The sequence below is a fragment of the Pholcus phalangioides genome, unplaced genomic scaffold (genome assembly GCF_987345545.1).
Source record: "Pholcus phalangioides strain wild (caught in Gottingen) unplaced genomic scaffold, Ppha-v1.0 ptg000011l_1, whole genome shotgun sequence".
NCBI lineage: Eukaryota > Metazoa > Arthropoda > Arachnida > Araneae > Pholcidae > Pholcus > Pholcus phalangioides.
The window spans coordinates 34,846,685-34,862,108 of NW_028301604.1; the positions used below are offsets into that span (position 1 = coordinate 34,846,685).

Here is a 15,424-nt window from a genome sequence, read left to right on the forward strand (position 1 = left end):
ACCTGTACTGTAACGTCTACTGACATTTCCGTTATCTTGGAATCGTTGCCAAAGCCTAGAGATGACATTTTGGGCAATTCCAAGTTCCTCGGATACTTCCATCTGAGTACGCCCACATTCCAGGCGGCCGATAATTCTACCACGTAAAAAATCATCCACATGCGTCCTCTGTGTCATAACTATTCTCTTATGGCACTGAGCACCTTACAGAACACTTGTGAACAATTTTACTTCTTTGCCACCATTCCTTATATACCCCCCCCCTTACACTCTCGTCATTGTGACGTACTATCGGCATCATCTGGTTCCTTCGTGAAATTTGTATATCATTCTTGCAGATGTGTGTGATAATTCTACAGGTGAAATTTTTACTTTAGATTTGGATTTCCGTGTGATTCTGAATTATCCTTAATTTATGGACATGAGTGTATATATTAGTTATTGCTCATTTCATTTTTAGTTCTAATAAAAAAAATTAATTGCCACTCAGTGTAAATCCCACATTGATTCGTATTTAGAATCAATTTTATATAATAAATAAAATTGTCTGTAAACTGATGAACATGCCAAGTTTTGGAAACCATGAAGCTTCGTGGCGCATTTTTGGTCACTTTAACACGTGGCTCATTTTTGAATATCACGTAAAATTTTTTCACAAAACTTTATTTGGTATAAAACAGAAGAAAATCTATAAAATATCTAATATTCTAACTTTTTAAATGCTAAAGTAACGTGTCAAAGAATTTTTTACGCAATCTGTACTATTATTATATTTTTTTATTATGTAGCTTTCAATATAAAAGTAGCATAGGGAAAACAACAAAAATGGAAGGAACAAAAGCAGTTTAATTAATAAGAATTTCCTTGTTTCTAAGTATTTACCGAGATATTTCAATCCAAAAAGCGGGAGAAAAAGCGGCAAAAACTAACGGACAACGCTTCTTTCCCAACTTTTCTCCGATTTTTGAATTCAGATATCTCTGCGAATATTGCACTTAAAAACGTGGAAATTTTTTCGTTGGCATCAGACGAGACAGGGCAACAACTTTTTAATTCGGTTTTTGGGCACAGGTTGTCCATATAAAAGGTTAATTTTTCTTATTTTAATCAATATACGATCCCTTAAAACATGAATGACGTAGCTGAAATTCCTGACTGTCACCGTTTCTTGCTATTGCCATTTTGAAAACCGTCAGGCGATTGTGGGACACTTTGTACATTCAAGTAATGCAAACATTCAAATAACACGAGTGCACAAACCACTGTCGGTCCCCATCTAGAATTTTAATCGGCTTACGAAACAATTTTGAAAAAGTATTTCACTATTTCAAAATGCAGTTTAGGACGTGCAGTTAAACATAATATGTAAGATATTATGTAATGCATTATTGATTTTGTTGCTAGACTATAACCAAGTACACAAAACGTATCTCAGCACCAATCAATGCTGCCGAGATACTTTCATATTCGAATGTATGCACCATACATTCCAATTAAATTTATCAGTGTTTTTCATCGATGTGTTGACGCCTGCGGGTCGGAGGTTGAGAACCCCCCTCCCCGCCCGTTATATGGCAATCATTATGGATCGGAATAGGATACGAATACAAGACAGAAAAGTAAAATTCAGGCGCAACTATATACAGTACCACTTTTTTGTCTTTTGCTTTTTTATGATTTATTAGTAATGGCATGGGAAGGGGTAAAAAAGTTAGACTGAAATGGGAGGGGGCAGCAAAATTTGTATAGCCCACAAGTGGCAAAAACGTAAATACGGCCCTGTGTATAGTTATAATATTTTTTGAAGAAAAAGTAGTAGGGCTAGCCCGATTAATCGATCAACTGTTAATCGCAGTTAAAAATTTTAGTTGATTTAATCGACTCGATCAATTCGATTAAAATTTTTAATAAAAGTTTGAATTAATTCGATTTTTTTTAAAACCTATTAGATGTCATAAAAATAATGTTCTATACTGGGAATCTTGGATTATTGACCATGTTTGAAAATGTTTGAATCAATATTTCAATCAAATTAGATTCAATGAAAACCGAGGATTTCAGATTCAAATCGAGTTTGATAGGAGTGTTGATATCGCTGTGAAAATTCTGTATCAAAGGAGTTTAAAAAAAAGACGACCAAAATTTATTGTCTTCACTATGAACAGTTGTTTTTCGTATTCTTTGAAGCATCAGCTCCTCTCCACACAAGTACCATTCGAGAGGAGTTTCTAGGGAAACAAGCAACACACACACCGTATAATCGAAAGGAAATATATGTAGTATAGTTCCGAAATTTTTTTCTTATTGCCAAGAAATATCAATCTGTTTCCGAAGCAAACTAAGCTACAGAATTGAAATTATTACTGGCAAAAATTTTCTTGTTCTTTATCTTTAGTATTTTTATGAGAATTTAAAAATGTCTAGTTGTTTGATTTTTTTACTATCGCTCCCACTGTCTGCTGCAGTGCCCCTAGGCATGGGCCCTTGGATCTTGAAGCGGGGGCCAGGCCAGATTTTTCACGGACTCTCACAAATAAATTTATAGTGTGGAAAGCAGGGCCGTCTTAATAGCCTCATGGGGCTTCCGACCAAGTGATTTTTCTAAGGCTCTACGCAGCAAATTCTTGAAAATTTCAACCGGTTCTCATTTTTGTGGGGCCTCGTGGGCCTGTGCATTAAGACAGCAATGGTGGAAAGACAAAAAGTAAGAATTACCCTGGATCCCTGTTAGCTTCCTTGGAGGGACATGACTTAACTGCAAATTTACGAGTGCGTTTTCTTTCATGCATACATGTAGAGTCAAACTTGATTATGACAGCCTTCATGAAATTACGTTATTGTTTCGCTTGTTGAAACCGAGATAAAAGCAGGGTCGTCTTAATACATGAGCCGGGTCCCAAATAAGGGAGTCTCATGTTAAACAGAAGTGAAAAAAATCCCAATAAATAAGATTTGGAATCAGGGCCGCAACTAGAGGGGAGCAGGTGGGTCTGATGATGCCTATATCCAATCCCCATGCGGTATTTGTGAGTCACCCAGGAAGATTCTACGCCATAATAAGAAGAGACGAAATAAAATGCTGGGTTCAATATGTGGCAAACGTGTTAGGTAGTCTTAATGACGTTACAGATGAACTTGGCAACCCGTGCCGAGGCCTTCTATCTCTAGGAGGTGCTGGTTGTATAGTTATTGAAATAAAAATAACTTTTTACACGGACACCTGTCGCAATAATCCAATTAGAATGTTGTTTCCCTGTTTCTCCCTGAGGGCAACAAAAAAGTCCACGTTTCGAAGTGCAATAATCGCTGGCATTCGAATTCCAGAAACGTGAAGGGTGAACCTTTTTACGTTTTTTAATTTCTACTTTCGTATCGGATTTTTGAGGACGGTATCCTTATTAAAAAAAGTTAATTTTCTATTTTAATAACTATACAACCACTTGCAGCATGAATGATGTTTCTGACAAGGTAAGGGTCTCAAGGTGTCCTCCTCAAAAAATTAGGAAAAGATTTTAGTGCATTGATCTCACATAGAAATACATAAAACAAAAAATGAAATTATCGGTGCAATGCAATTATTAAAGCCGCAAAAAATTATTTAAAATGATAACAGTCGTCTACTCATCGCTCCTCGTGCTTCTTGGCTGTATATCTGTAAAAAACTAGTTTTACTTTCTTTTCCTTTCTTTCCTTCAGCTTCTCTATTCTCTCGAAACTAGTTATTTCAATTTTTCTTTCTTTTTTTGTCTATGTGCTGTACCAATACCATCTACAAATACAAATACAAATACAACGCCACAACAGGCAAAATGCCCAACGAGGTGGCTGATAAAAAGATGCCCATAAAAATATGGATGTCATATGTTTCAAAAATACAGCAACCCAATTAAAAATGCAATTAACACAAATTATAAACAATATATACACATGATAAAATATTATACAATGCCCATAAAAAATACTTATGGTTGTCTTATTCTAAGAATGGATAGCTTCTCGATTTACCCCAACATGTTTATCGTATTTCTTTTTGAACGTGTCAAATTGTGTTACAATTTACTACCTCCAGGGGTAAGCTATTCCATTTATTAACAACCCTATTAGAGAAAAATTCCCTGCGACACCATAACCTTGCATTGTCCCTCACCAATCGATACTGGTGTCCCCTTGTAAAAGCAGTTGATTGGCGGTGTACTAAAAGTTCATGGTCCATCCTATCCATCCCATTGAAAATTTTGAACACTTCGATCATATCTCCTCGACACCTGCGTTCATCCAATGTAAACATATTCAAAAAATGAAGTCTCTCTTCATAACTCAAGCCCTGTGTGCCAATAAGAGCACGCGTAGCTCTTCTATCCACCCCTTCAATCAAGTCTATGTCCCTCTGTAGGTATGGTCTCCAAAACCTTACAGCATACTCCAGTCCAGGACGAACTAAGCCTCGAAAAAGCGGAAGAATGACTTTAGGAGAACGCGAAGAGACCTTTTTGAAAATGAGACCAAGCATTCTATTCGCTTTTTTGACAACCGCTGAACAATGTTCAGAAAACTTAAGTCGCTCGTCAATGAGAATTCCCAAATCGGTGACTCTAGTTGCATCCGGGATAGTCACACCATTCAACTCGTAAGAGAACCGTGGGTTGTTCGAACCAAAATGAGCGACCATGCACTTATCTACGCTAAACGTCATGCTCCATTCATTTGCCCATGCTGCAATCTTGTTTAAGTTGGTCTGAAGCAAATCCCTATTGCTTTCATTTCCGATTACCCCCATTTAGTAATTCCATCGATACCCTGATCGAGTTTGTCGATAAAAAGTGAAAAAAGTATGGGGCCAAGGACACTTCCCTGAGGAACTCCACTTGTGACATCTGTCCAACCAGAGAATTCCCCGTTCACCATAACTCGTTGCGACCTATCTCTTAACCACGATTCTATCCAATTCAGCAAGTTGCCCCCTATTCCAATCTCGTGTAAACACTTCAAGAGTTTGCCATGTTGGACCCGATCGAATGCCTTCTGGAAATCAAGGTAAACAACGTCGACATTTTTGCTCTTACCCAAAGCCTTAGTCACGTAATCATAGAAGCAAAGGAGGTTAGTTACACATGACTTCCCCTTCCTGAACCCATGCTGATTATCCGACAATACATTATTCTCGTCTACCCACTTCACAAACTGCCTTTTGATGATAATTTCCAAAATTTTCGAGAGGGAGCTCGTCAAACTCACTGGACGATAATTAGACATCACTTTTCTACTACCCTTCTTAAATATCGGAACAACGTTAGCCAGTTTCCAATCTCTCGGGACGATACCCTCAGCAACACTACTCCTGTATATCTGTGCGACTGGCCCCAACAATTTATTAGCACCTTCCCTGAGAACCCTGGGATAGATATCATCTGGTCCTGGTGCTTTGCTTGCACATACATTTCTTAGAAGATTTAGGACCTCCACGTCTTCTACTTGAATATCGTTGAGGGTTTTATCACCCCATGCAACACCCGTATATCGAATATCATTATCTCCATTAAAAACCAACGCGAAAAAGTCATTGAAAGCACTACACATGCCTACATTGCTCTCTACCTTAGAGCGTCCGATCGAGAGGGGGCCAACTGTCCCCTTACATCCATTATTGACGTATCGAAAAAATGATTTTGGGTCAGAGCCAATGTTATCTGCCAACCTAGATTCAACTTCCTTTTTACTATCCCTTATCGCTTTCTTCAACAGTCTTCTTTTATCAGTAAACAATGATAGGTCACCTCGTCCACTTTTATACTCTCTGAATGCTCTTTTCTTTTCAAGATAAAGGTTCCGCACGCTATCCGTGAACCATAGAGGGTGTGATGCACAAACACGCTTTTTTCGAACAAAGGGTATGACGTCGTGCAAAACAGAGGACAGCTTCGTACTAAATTCTTCCCATTGACTTACCACCCCTACTGATTCCAACCGGTCTTTGAAAACTTCCGCTAACCTTCTTCTCAAAACATCAAAGTTAGTCCTCCGAAAACAAGGAACCAGTCTTTTGTTATCAACCTTACCCGAGGAAAAGTTACAGTGAAATCTGACGATACGATGATCACTGGAAGAAAACTCTTCCCCCACCGAAACATGTTCAACTAGATCCTCAGAACTAGTAAGAACTAAATCCAAAATAGCAGTACCCCTAGTGGCTTCTGATACATGCTGATACAAAAAATTTTCGAGCACCAACTTAAGAAAGTCTCTTTCATACTGATTTCCAGATGAAAGGTTCTCCCAATCAATACCCGGGTAATTGAAATCCCCTAGTATGAGAACCCTCTTTCGCTTACACATGTAGGAAATTTCATCATGCATTTTGGCGATGTAGTTTTGATCCCTATTCGGTGGATTGTAACAAACCCCAACAATAAGCTTATGTCGTCTTTTGTTCTCAAGTTCAACCCATATGGTTTCAATATCACTTCTCTGCACGTTACACTCTCTAGCCTTCTTACAGGATTTCACGTATATCAACACTCCACCCCCTTTCCTATCAGATCTATTTCTCAAAAAAGTATCGTATCCTGAGATGTGTAAGAAAGATTCATCCCCATCGTTTGCCCAAGATTCTGTAATGGCTATAAGATCCAAGCCCTCCACAACTATCATAGTTTCTAAAAAATCTTTCTTATTACCCAAGCTCCTCGCATTTATTAACACACATTTTAATTTGCCCGGTGATTTAGTGTCAATCGAGAAGCCATCCAAGTCAGAGGTGGGTAATTCCCCGTCAGTACTGTTGTGATTATCATTAACTAATCCGCATTCCCGACTACGTGGTCTGGGAGTAAAAACCCTGACCTAACACTATCGTAAACCTCCCAGACCCCTCTCTTATTTAGATGGATCCCATCCGAACGAAGCCACCTATCGGTAAATGCGGGAAGCTCCAAGAACGTGACCCCAAGTGAGGAGCAAATGTCCTTCAGGCCTATATTGAATTGGTGGATCCTACTCCTATATCCCCTACTACCCCTTGGCAGCACTGGAATCACTGCCACATCTGAACCCCCCTCCCTAGCGGATAATAGTAAATCCCGGTATTCTGACAGAGACTCACTAATATTCGCTCCTACCTGATTTGTTCCCACCCACAGAATCACCCGCAAGGGCAACTTTCGGCGATGAAAAACGTCTCGAACGTTGCCAATCTTCCCCCCAGGAAGACAACAGCGCTCGAAACCCCGAAAATCCCTACACACTCGGTTCCCAAGTTCCCTAACCATAGAATCGCCGATGATTAAACCCCTATCACTATCCCCCTCTACCTCATCCACGACCACCCATTCGCCCTCTAAAATGTCGTTGTTCGTGAAGATTGCTTCTTCATCAACAGGTGGCTCGACGACCAGAGGCTCCGTTATAACCGGGCCCTCTAGCACCCTAACTTTTTCCCGTAAAGTAGAAGTATCTATAGTAGAAGGCCTGCACGCAAAGTCACTGGAGAAGGCCATCTCACGTATATTCATTGGATATAGCAGGCCGACGCATGCACCATCTTTTCCCTTTTTTGTAGTGTAGGGGCCGTTCAAGTATTACGTAAGCAAATTTTTAGCCATTTTTGGCCCCCTCCCCCCTCGTAGCAAAATTTTGTCATCAGCTCTGCCCCTCTGAATCCTAACTCAATATTCGTGGGATCAGAGACGTACATTGACAGAGACGGGGGGCACCCCAACTATCAAAAATTTATTTTCTTAATGCAAAAAAATATTTTCAAATTGAAATTTCGGAAGAAAATACCTTTATATGTTATTATGATCAATTTCATTTAATTTCAATGTAATTTGAAGGTTATGACTCAAAATTTATATATCTTTAATACATTCATTGCGACCCACCCCCTAAGCGCCATATAATGATAAATCGCATAAACGCCCTTGGCCAGCGGACCAAATATGGCCCTGGGGGTTACCTGATGTGGCCTGCCCTCCTCTAACCTAATTTGAAAAAATGAACTAAGTGGCACATTTTTACAGATCGCTTAAGTGTCCCGTCGTACAATTCCAGAGCATTTAAGCGGCCCGTGGCACATTTTGAGATCACTTAAATGACCCGGGGCACAGTTCCAGAACACTTAAATGATCCGTGCCACATTTAGAGATTTGTTGAGTGGCATGTGACGTAGTTTTAGAGCACTTAAGTGGCCCCCGGTGTGGTTCTACATCACTCAAGTTATCCGCGGCACATTCTCAGATTATTTAAGTGGTCCACGGCATATAATTATGGATCACTTGAGTGATGCATGGCACAGTTCCAGAGTACTTAAGTGGCCCGGACACATTTCCAGATCACTTGGATCCGCGAAACATTTAGAGATCACTAACGTGGCTCTGTAGGGCACTTATAAATAGAAGGGAATGTTACTTCAAGTGCCCACAAACTATTAAAAGGTTTTTTCCGTTTTTGGCGCATCGAGTAAGATGCCATTAAGAATATTTCATATTTTCATAAAGGGTGGTTGATAACGTAAGCATTATCCAAACCCCCTCCCCCCCTTGTCATCAAAAGTCAGCAAATCGGAAACTCCCTCCTCCTCCCCCCCCCATCGATGCTGACGTAATACTTGAATGGCCCCATATCCAATGACTATAGGTGAGATGGCCTTCTTCAGCGACGTAACGAGTTTTACGCGCAGGCTTTCTGCTATAGATAGTGTCGACTGTACTTAATCATGTGTTGTTTGAATGACATCCGACTAAAACTATATGGTTGTGGGATTTTTAAATTCATTTTTGAGTATATTTGTGCATATTTAAATGGGTTGCATCAATGATAATTAGTTTCAAAACTTTTTGAAGACTTTACCTTGGGAATCTTTCCTTGTTTGTTCACTCAAATCGCGCTGATAATTAGTCTCTGCAGTGTGATCCCGTTTAGGGACACCGGGATGTGAATCCGGAAAGTCAATCCTGAAAGTCGAAAATCGTGGGTTTACTTTGCACGTGCGGTTTGCGACGTCCGGCTGCCACGACTATCGGAGTGGTATAAAAAAAACCAACCTTCATCCTTCCTCTTTAAAACAAGACCAAGATGGCGGTGCTACGTTGATTTTTAGCCGAGTTATAAAATTTGAATTTATTTCGACAGAAACTGTTTCTCATTTGGGTACGATTTTGCCTCCCTACACCCGGCATCGATATTAAACCTTTAAGCGGCATTGACGAGATATCTCGCCTTCTGAAGAACCACTTATAAAATATTGACAAGCCCAAATATTTTGTACAGTTGATTTCTCGATGAAAAACTTTTCCCTATACCACTTAGTTTGCACCTGCTGAAAATCGGAAGAAAGTATGATTTCAATAAAGAATGTATGGCATTTTGAAGGACATCTGGTGATTTCTGCTGTGCCGCTTAAAGGGTTAAAGATGCTGTCACATTAAAAAAACATTATCTTGAAAAGTAGCACTGAAGAAAATAAGTTTAAAACATTAGCCCTAAAATAACCATGATTTAAGAAACTTGCTGCCATATTTCGAAAAGTTTCGTTGACTTCCTCAATGTAGATGCTAGGTTAATTGAAATTTGTGGTTTCAGTTACCCCAATGTGCCTTACTTAATTTTTTTCGTAATCATTGTTTTTTTTTCAAGCTATGCCAACTGATATTTGTTGAAACATGATGTGGCATATAAGTGTTCACTTAAAAACAGTTATCAAACAAATGTGACATATATTATACAGAGTCCTTGTGATGGGTGCACAAAAAGAGAAGCTTCAACAACTCCTGATGATTTGTCTGCAAGTACCAAAGATGAAGATGATGAGGATGACGAAGATGATCCTGACAAAATGGATGGAAATAAATACGATCCTGAACGATTGAAAGCCTTCAATGTACGTATTAATTAAAATAAGTAGATACTCATACCTAAAACGTTTAGAAAACGAATATTTTGTGAGAAAGATGAAGAGTGATACACATGTTTTGGTCACCAAATGCCTTATCTACTCTCTACAGGCTGATCCGAATTGTTTGCATGGCGGATATCTCTTGGCGCAGCCGTTCACTTTAAAAATATACTTCCAATTACAATTTTTTTTTTCAAATGACGTGCAGTACAGTTAGCTTGAAACGTCATTAGGTCATGTTCCGAGGGGTCGTATACATAAAAAAAATGAAATAAAATTATGTGGATCTTGTCTGCTGAAACTTTTAATTAGTCGAATATGGATCCTGCTCTGAGCAATCATTAACAGAAATGCCCATATTAACAAATTCATGTTTTGCGGATACATTTGGTTTTCAGCATTTTTCGCCAACAATTGGGGATATGGTTCACAAATTTTGGCAATGTAAATTAAACTCCAAGTTTGAAAAAATTGTCATTGTACCTGAAAAAATAAAAGAATAGGCAGTGTCGAACGAAGCCACAGTTATTTTCGTGAAAATGTCAATGTTGTATGGAAAATTTAAAGTAAATTTTTCGTACCATGTGGAATACTGCGATGGGTATCTTATGTTTAGATTCGCCAGCAATGTAGAAAACACATCCATACTTGACCCAAGCTCTTCAGATGCTGCCTGAGTTGTCCGAGCGCATATGGGTGATGCCCATAGACTAAAGATATAAATAGACAGCGCACACTATTCATAAAACTTGTCGAACGTGAAGAAAAGATGAACAGTAATGTCGGGGAAAGAACAGGTTCTGCGCTATTACATTTGGCTCGTTTTCGCAGAACATAGTGATTTTGTGTTAATGCTAGGATGTTGTTGTAACGAAATTTGACTCGATCGAGTTGATGAAAACTTTCCTTCATTTGTTCAATGAATTTCATTCATTCTTTTGTAAAATATTTAGGGAATATGGGATTTAAAAAAAAAATCAATTCTATATAATATAAAAAATATTGAAAAACGAAATTGTTTTATTTTCCAAATGGGATAATTCCTAATAATTGAAGACTTTTGGGTTTTTAAATCTTATTATATAACCTATCTCTTATATATACAGCCTATTTCATTTATGTTTTTAAATATTGTCTTCTCATTCACTATGCCACTTTTAATTTCGAAAATTTATTTTAACTCTCTAGGGGTTATTAAAACATAAAAATTATCTTCCAAGAACATTAAAATTACTCTAATCATACATTTATTTTGAGTATTTAATTATAATGCATCATATTATGTTATGTAAGGCCCCTTTCACACGGAGCGGATGCGGGTCCGCATACCCTTTCAGACGAGCACTAAAGATACAGGTGTTTCGCCCGCATCTTTAGTTTGAAATTCGTTCATAAAAACTATTTTTTCGTAATTTTTGTAATCATTTTTCTCCTTCACCCCTGATTCAGTGCCCATAGGCAGCCTAGAGGCATTCTTTGGTGGTTTAATATAGAGCCCCATAGAAAAGATGCCTTCATTCCGATCCTCACAAGTAGTCGATAGGAGAAAATATATTAAAATATTTTCAAAAAATTTTGAAAAAAAATCTGTCTTTTTGGAAAAATATGAAAGAAAAATTCCAGAAACACATCCAGTGTTCGAAAAATCTAATCCAAAAACATCCAAAACATTCGATGTTCCAAAAAAAAAAAAAATTCAGGAGATATCAAAGAATTTGTAAGTAGAAAAAAAAGGTAGGGGTGGAGAGTTCCAAAATGTCTGTGCTTAGAAATATTCACATCACAATTCTGTATTAGGCCGGGATTACACTATAAAAGTTCGTTTATAAAACTTGAAAAATGCAACCAATAGGCGGATCAGTTAAGTTCGCTCGAATGTAACAGATGTGTTTATTGGTTACATTTTTCAAGTTTTATGAAATAATTTTTAATCAAAGTTTTATAGGATAATACCAGCCTTAGGCCGGTTCTGTTAGGCCCCTTTCACACGGAGTGGATGCGGATGCGGGTCCGGAAGAAGTTTTAACAATTGGAATACACTGAGCCTTTCAGACGAGCCGAAATTCGCCCGCATCTTCGAAGTGTTCATGCGGGTCCGGACATCGTCCGCATGTGTCCAAACCTAAGTGCGGGCTCCGCATCCGCACATATAAGTTTTGACAATTGATTCATTCGGAGCTATTCAGACGATGCGGATGCGGAGCGAATTCATCCGCATCTTTGGCTACTTTTTAAAGATGATTTTGCACGGAATTTTTTTAATTATTTCCCATAAATACCCTTAAAAACACCCTACGAAGGTCCCTGTTCATCAATAGGATGCACCCACATACGTCTATCCCTCTGTTTCCTTTTGAGATGGAGATATAGCAACTTTAACTGCCTTTTGTCCATAATTTACAATAATTAATAATACAATAAAACTTGTCAACAACGACCACTGACAGGACCAAAATTATAAGCCGTTCTGGTTATTACGAATATTTAATTGACTAAATACTTTAATAACTTTTAAATTTAATTAAAAAATTTAATTTTTTTTGTTTTTAAATATTTAAAATTATTTGAAAAATATAAATATTTAAAATATTATTTTGAATATTTATTTTTAAAAATTTTTAATCTTAATTTTTTTTAAACTTAAAAAAAAAATACTTTTATTAAACAACGTTATCCACGTAGGGTGTTCACTCAGGGGCGGATTAAGACGTTTGAAGGTCCTAAGCACTTGAATATTTTTGGTGGTTTCCCGATACCTACAAGTTTATTTTACTCGATATTCAGTCTATAAACTTAAAAAAATGAAATTTTATATTTCAGAAGTGAGACTAATCTAAGGATGGAATTTCACTTTAAAAGGTTTATGAAAGTTATTTTATAAAACTTGAAAAAAGCAACTAATAAATTTATCTGTTGCATTCGAGCAAACGCAACCGATCAGCTTATTGGTAGCATTTTTAAAAGAATTATTATAAAATTTTTATAGCGTAATCCGGGCTTAAGGCCGGGATTACACTATAAAGTTTTATAAAAAGATATTTTATATAAAGATATTTTATAAAAGTTGAAAATTCAACCCATCGGTTGCATTCAAGCAAATGCAACCGGTGATGTTATTGGTTGAATTTTTCACGTTGTATCAAGGAGCTTTTACAAAACTTTTATAGTATAATCCCGGCCTAAGGCCGGTATTACACTATAAAAGTTTGATAAAATTTCTTTTATAAAATTTGACAAAAATCTTTTATAAATTTTATATTCAAATTTTTTTTATAAAATATATTTTATAAAGGAAATGGACCACATTACATTATAAAAGATTTATATAAAATTGTTTTTGCAAAAATTTTCGTTAGTTTGTCAGTCTTCGTTAGTCTTGTGCTGTTGCTGGTAGTAGTTATGGATGAAGAAATTTTGTTTACCATTTGCTATAGGAAATTTATCATTTGCAACCTCTGTAATGGCTTCGGTTTTAAAAAACATGATGCTTAGGGCCCTTTCACACGGAGCGGATGCGGACGCGGGTCCGCATACCCTTTCAAACGAGCGCTGAAGATGCGGACGAATCGCCCGCATCTTTAGTTCGAAATTCGTGCATATAAACTGTTTTTTCGCAATTTTTGTAATTATTTTTCTCCTTCACCCCTGATTCAGGGGCCATAGGCAGCCTAGAGGCATTCTTTGGTGGTTTAATCTAGAGCCACATAGACTATGGGAATAAAGATGTCTTCATTCCGATCCTCACAAGTAGTCGATGGGAGAAAATGTCTTCAAATATTTTCAAAATATTTTGAAAAAAAAAATCCGTCTTTTCGGAAAAATATGGAAGAAAAATTCCAAAAACATCCAATGTGCGAAAAATCAAATCCAAAAACATCCAAAACTTTCGATGTTCCAAAAAAAAGAAAAAAAAAATTCAGGAGATATCAAAGAATTTGTAAGTAGAAAAAAAAGGTAGGGGTGGAGAGTTCCAAAATGTCTGTGCTTAGAAATATTCACATCACAATTCTGTATTAGGCCGGGATTACACTATAAAAGTTCGTTTATAAAACTTGAAAAATGCAACCAATAGGCGGATCAGTTAAGTTCTCTCGAATGTAACAGATGTGTTTATTGGTTACATTTTTCAAGTTTTATAAAATAATTTTTAATCAAAGTTTTATAGGATAATACCAGCCTTAGGCCGGGATTACACTATAAAACTTTTGTAAAAGCTCTTTGATAAAACGTGAAAAATTCAACCCATAAGATCACCGGTTGCATTTGCTTGAATGCAATCGATAAATTTATTGGTTGCTTTATTGGTTGTTTTATAAAATAACTGTCATAAACCTTTTATAGTGAAATCCCATCCTGAGATTAGTCACTTCTGAAACATAAAATTTCATTTTTTCCAGTTTATAGACTGAACATAGAGAAAAATAAACTTGTAGGTATCGGGGGAACCAATAAAAATATTCAAGTGCTTTGGGCCTTCAAACGTCTTAATCCGGCCCTGAGTGAACAATAACTGAGTGATAACATTGTTTAATAAAAGTATTTTTTTTTTAAGTTTAAAAAAAATTAAAAGATTAAAAATTTTTAAGAATAATATTTAAAATATTTATATATTTTTTAATAATTTTTAATTTTAAAAAAGAAAAAAATTAAAATTTTTTAATTAAATTTAGAAGTTATTAAAGTATGCAGTCAATTAAATATTCGTAATGAACAGAACGGCTTATAATTTTGGTCTCGTCAGTGGCCGTTGTTGTCAGGTTTTATTGTATAAATTTGTGAAATATGGACAAAAGGCAGTTAAAGTTGCTATATTTCCATCTTAGAAGGAAACGGAGGGATAGACGTATGTGGGTACATCATATTTGATTAACAGGAACCCTCATATGGTGTTTTTAAGGGTATTTATGGGAAATAATTAAAAAAATTCAGTGCAAAATAAGCTTTAAAAAGTAGCCAAAGATGCGGACGAATTCGCTCCGCATCCGCATCGTGTGAATAGCTCCGAATAAACCTATTGTCAAAACTTGTATGTGCGGATGCGGAGCCCGCACTTAGGTTTTGACACATGCGGACGACGTCCGGACCCGCATGAACATTTCCTAGGTGCAGAGATATTTCGGCTCGTCTGAAATGCTCAGTATATTCCAATTGTTAAAACTTCTTCCGGACCCGCATCCGCTCCGTGTGAAAGGGCCCTAATGTAACACATTCACACTCATACCATATTCAGTAATGAAATATTTAAATAATAAATAAAAGTTTCATTTCCAACATTTTCTTGAAAAACCTTTTATAACCTTATCACACAAAAATGTAAACACTTACATAATATTTCAGGAATAAAATGCATTTTTCAAGAAAATTGCAATACCTCATCGTTAGTACTTTTCTAAATTATAAGAAATGAAATTTCGTGTAGCGTATATATGTAATAATTTAGAGTACGTAAATGTATGTTACATGTCACATATGTGTAACCTCTTCGCTTCAGAAGTATACATATGTGAATCTTCATTTTTTTTAGGCATTGAGTAG

General features: G+C 36.8%; 1 protein-coding gene across 1 annotated transcript in view; it reads left to right on the forward strand.

Annotated features, from left to right (window-relative positions):
* LOC149080371 (nucleolar protein 4) overlaps nt 1–15,424 on the forward strand; it is a 632,135-nt gene that overhangs the window by 490,444 nt on the left and 126,267 nt on the right. Inside the window, exon 6 of the mRNA XM_089239501.1 lies at nt 9,722–9,874. Within this exon, the coding sequence (XP_089095627.1) occupies nt 9,722–9,874 (153 nt within the window). The remainder of the gene's footprint in view (nt 1–9,721; nt 9,875–15,424) is intronic.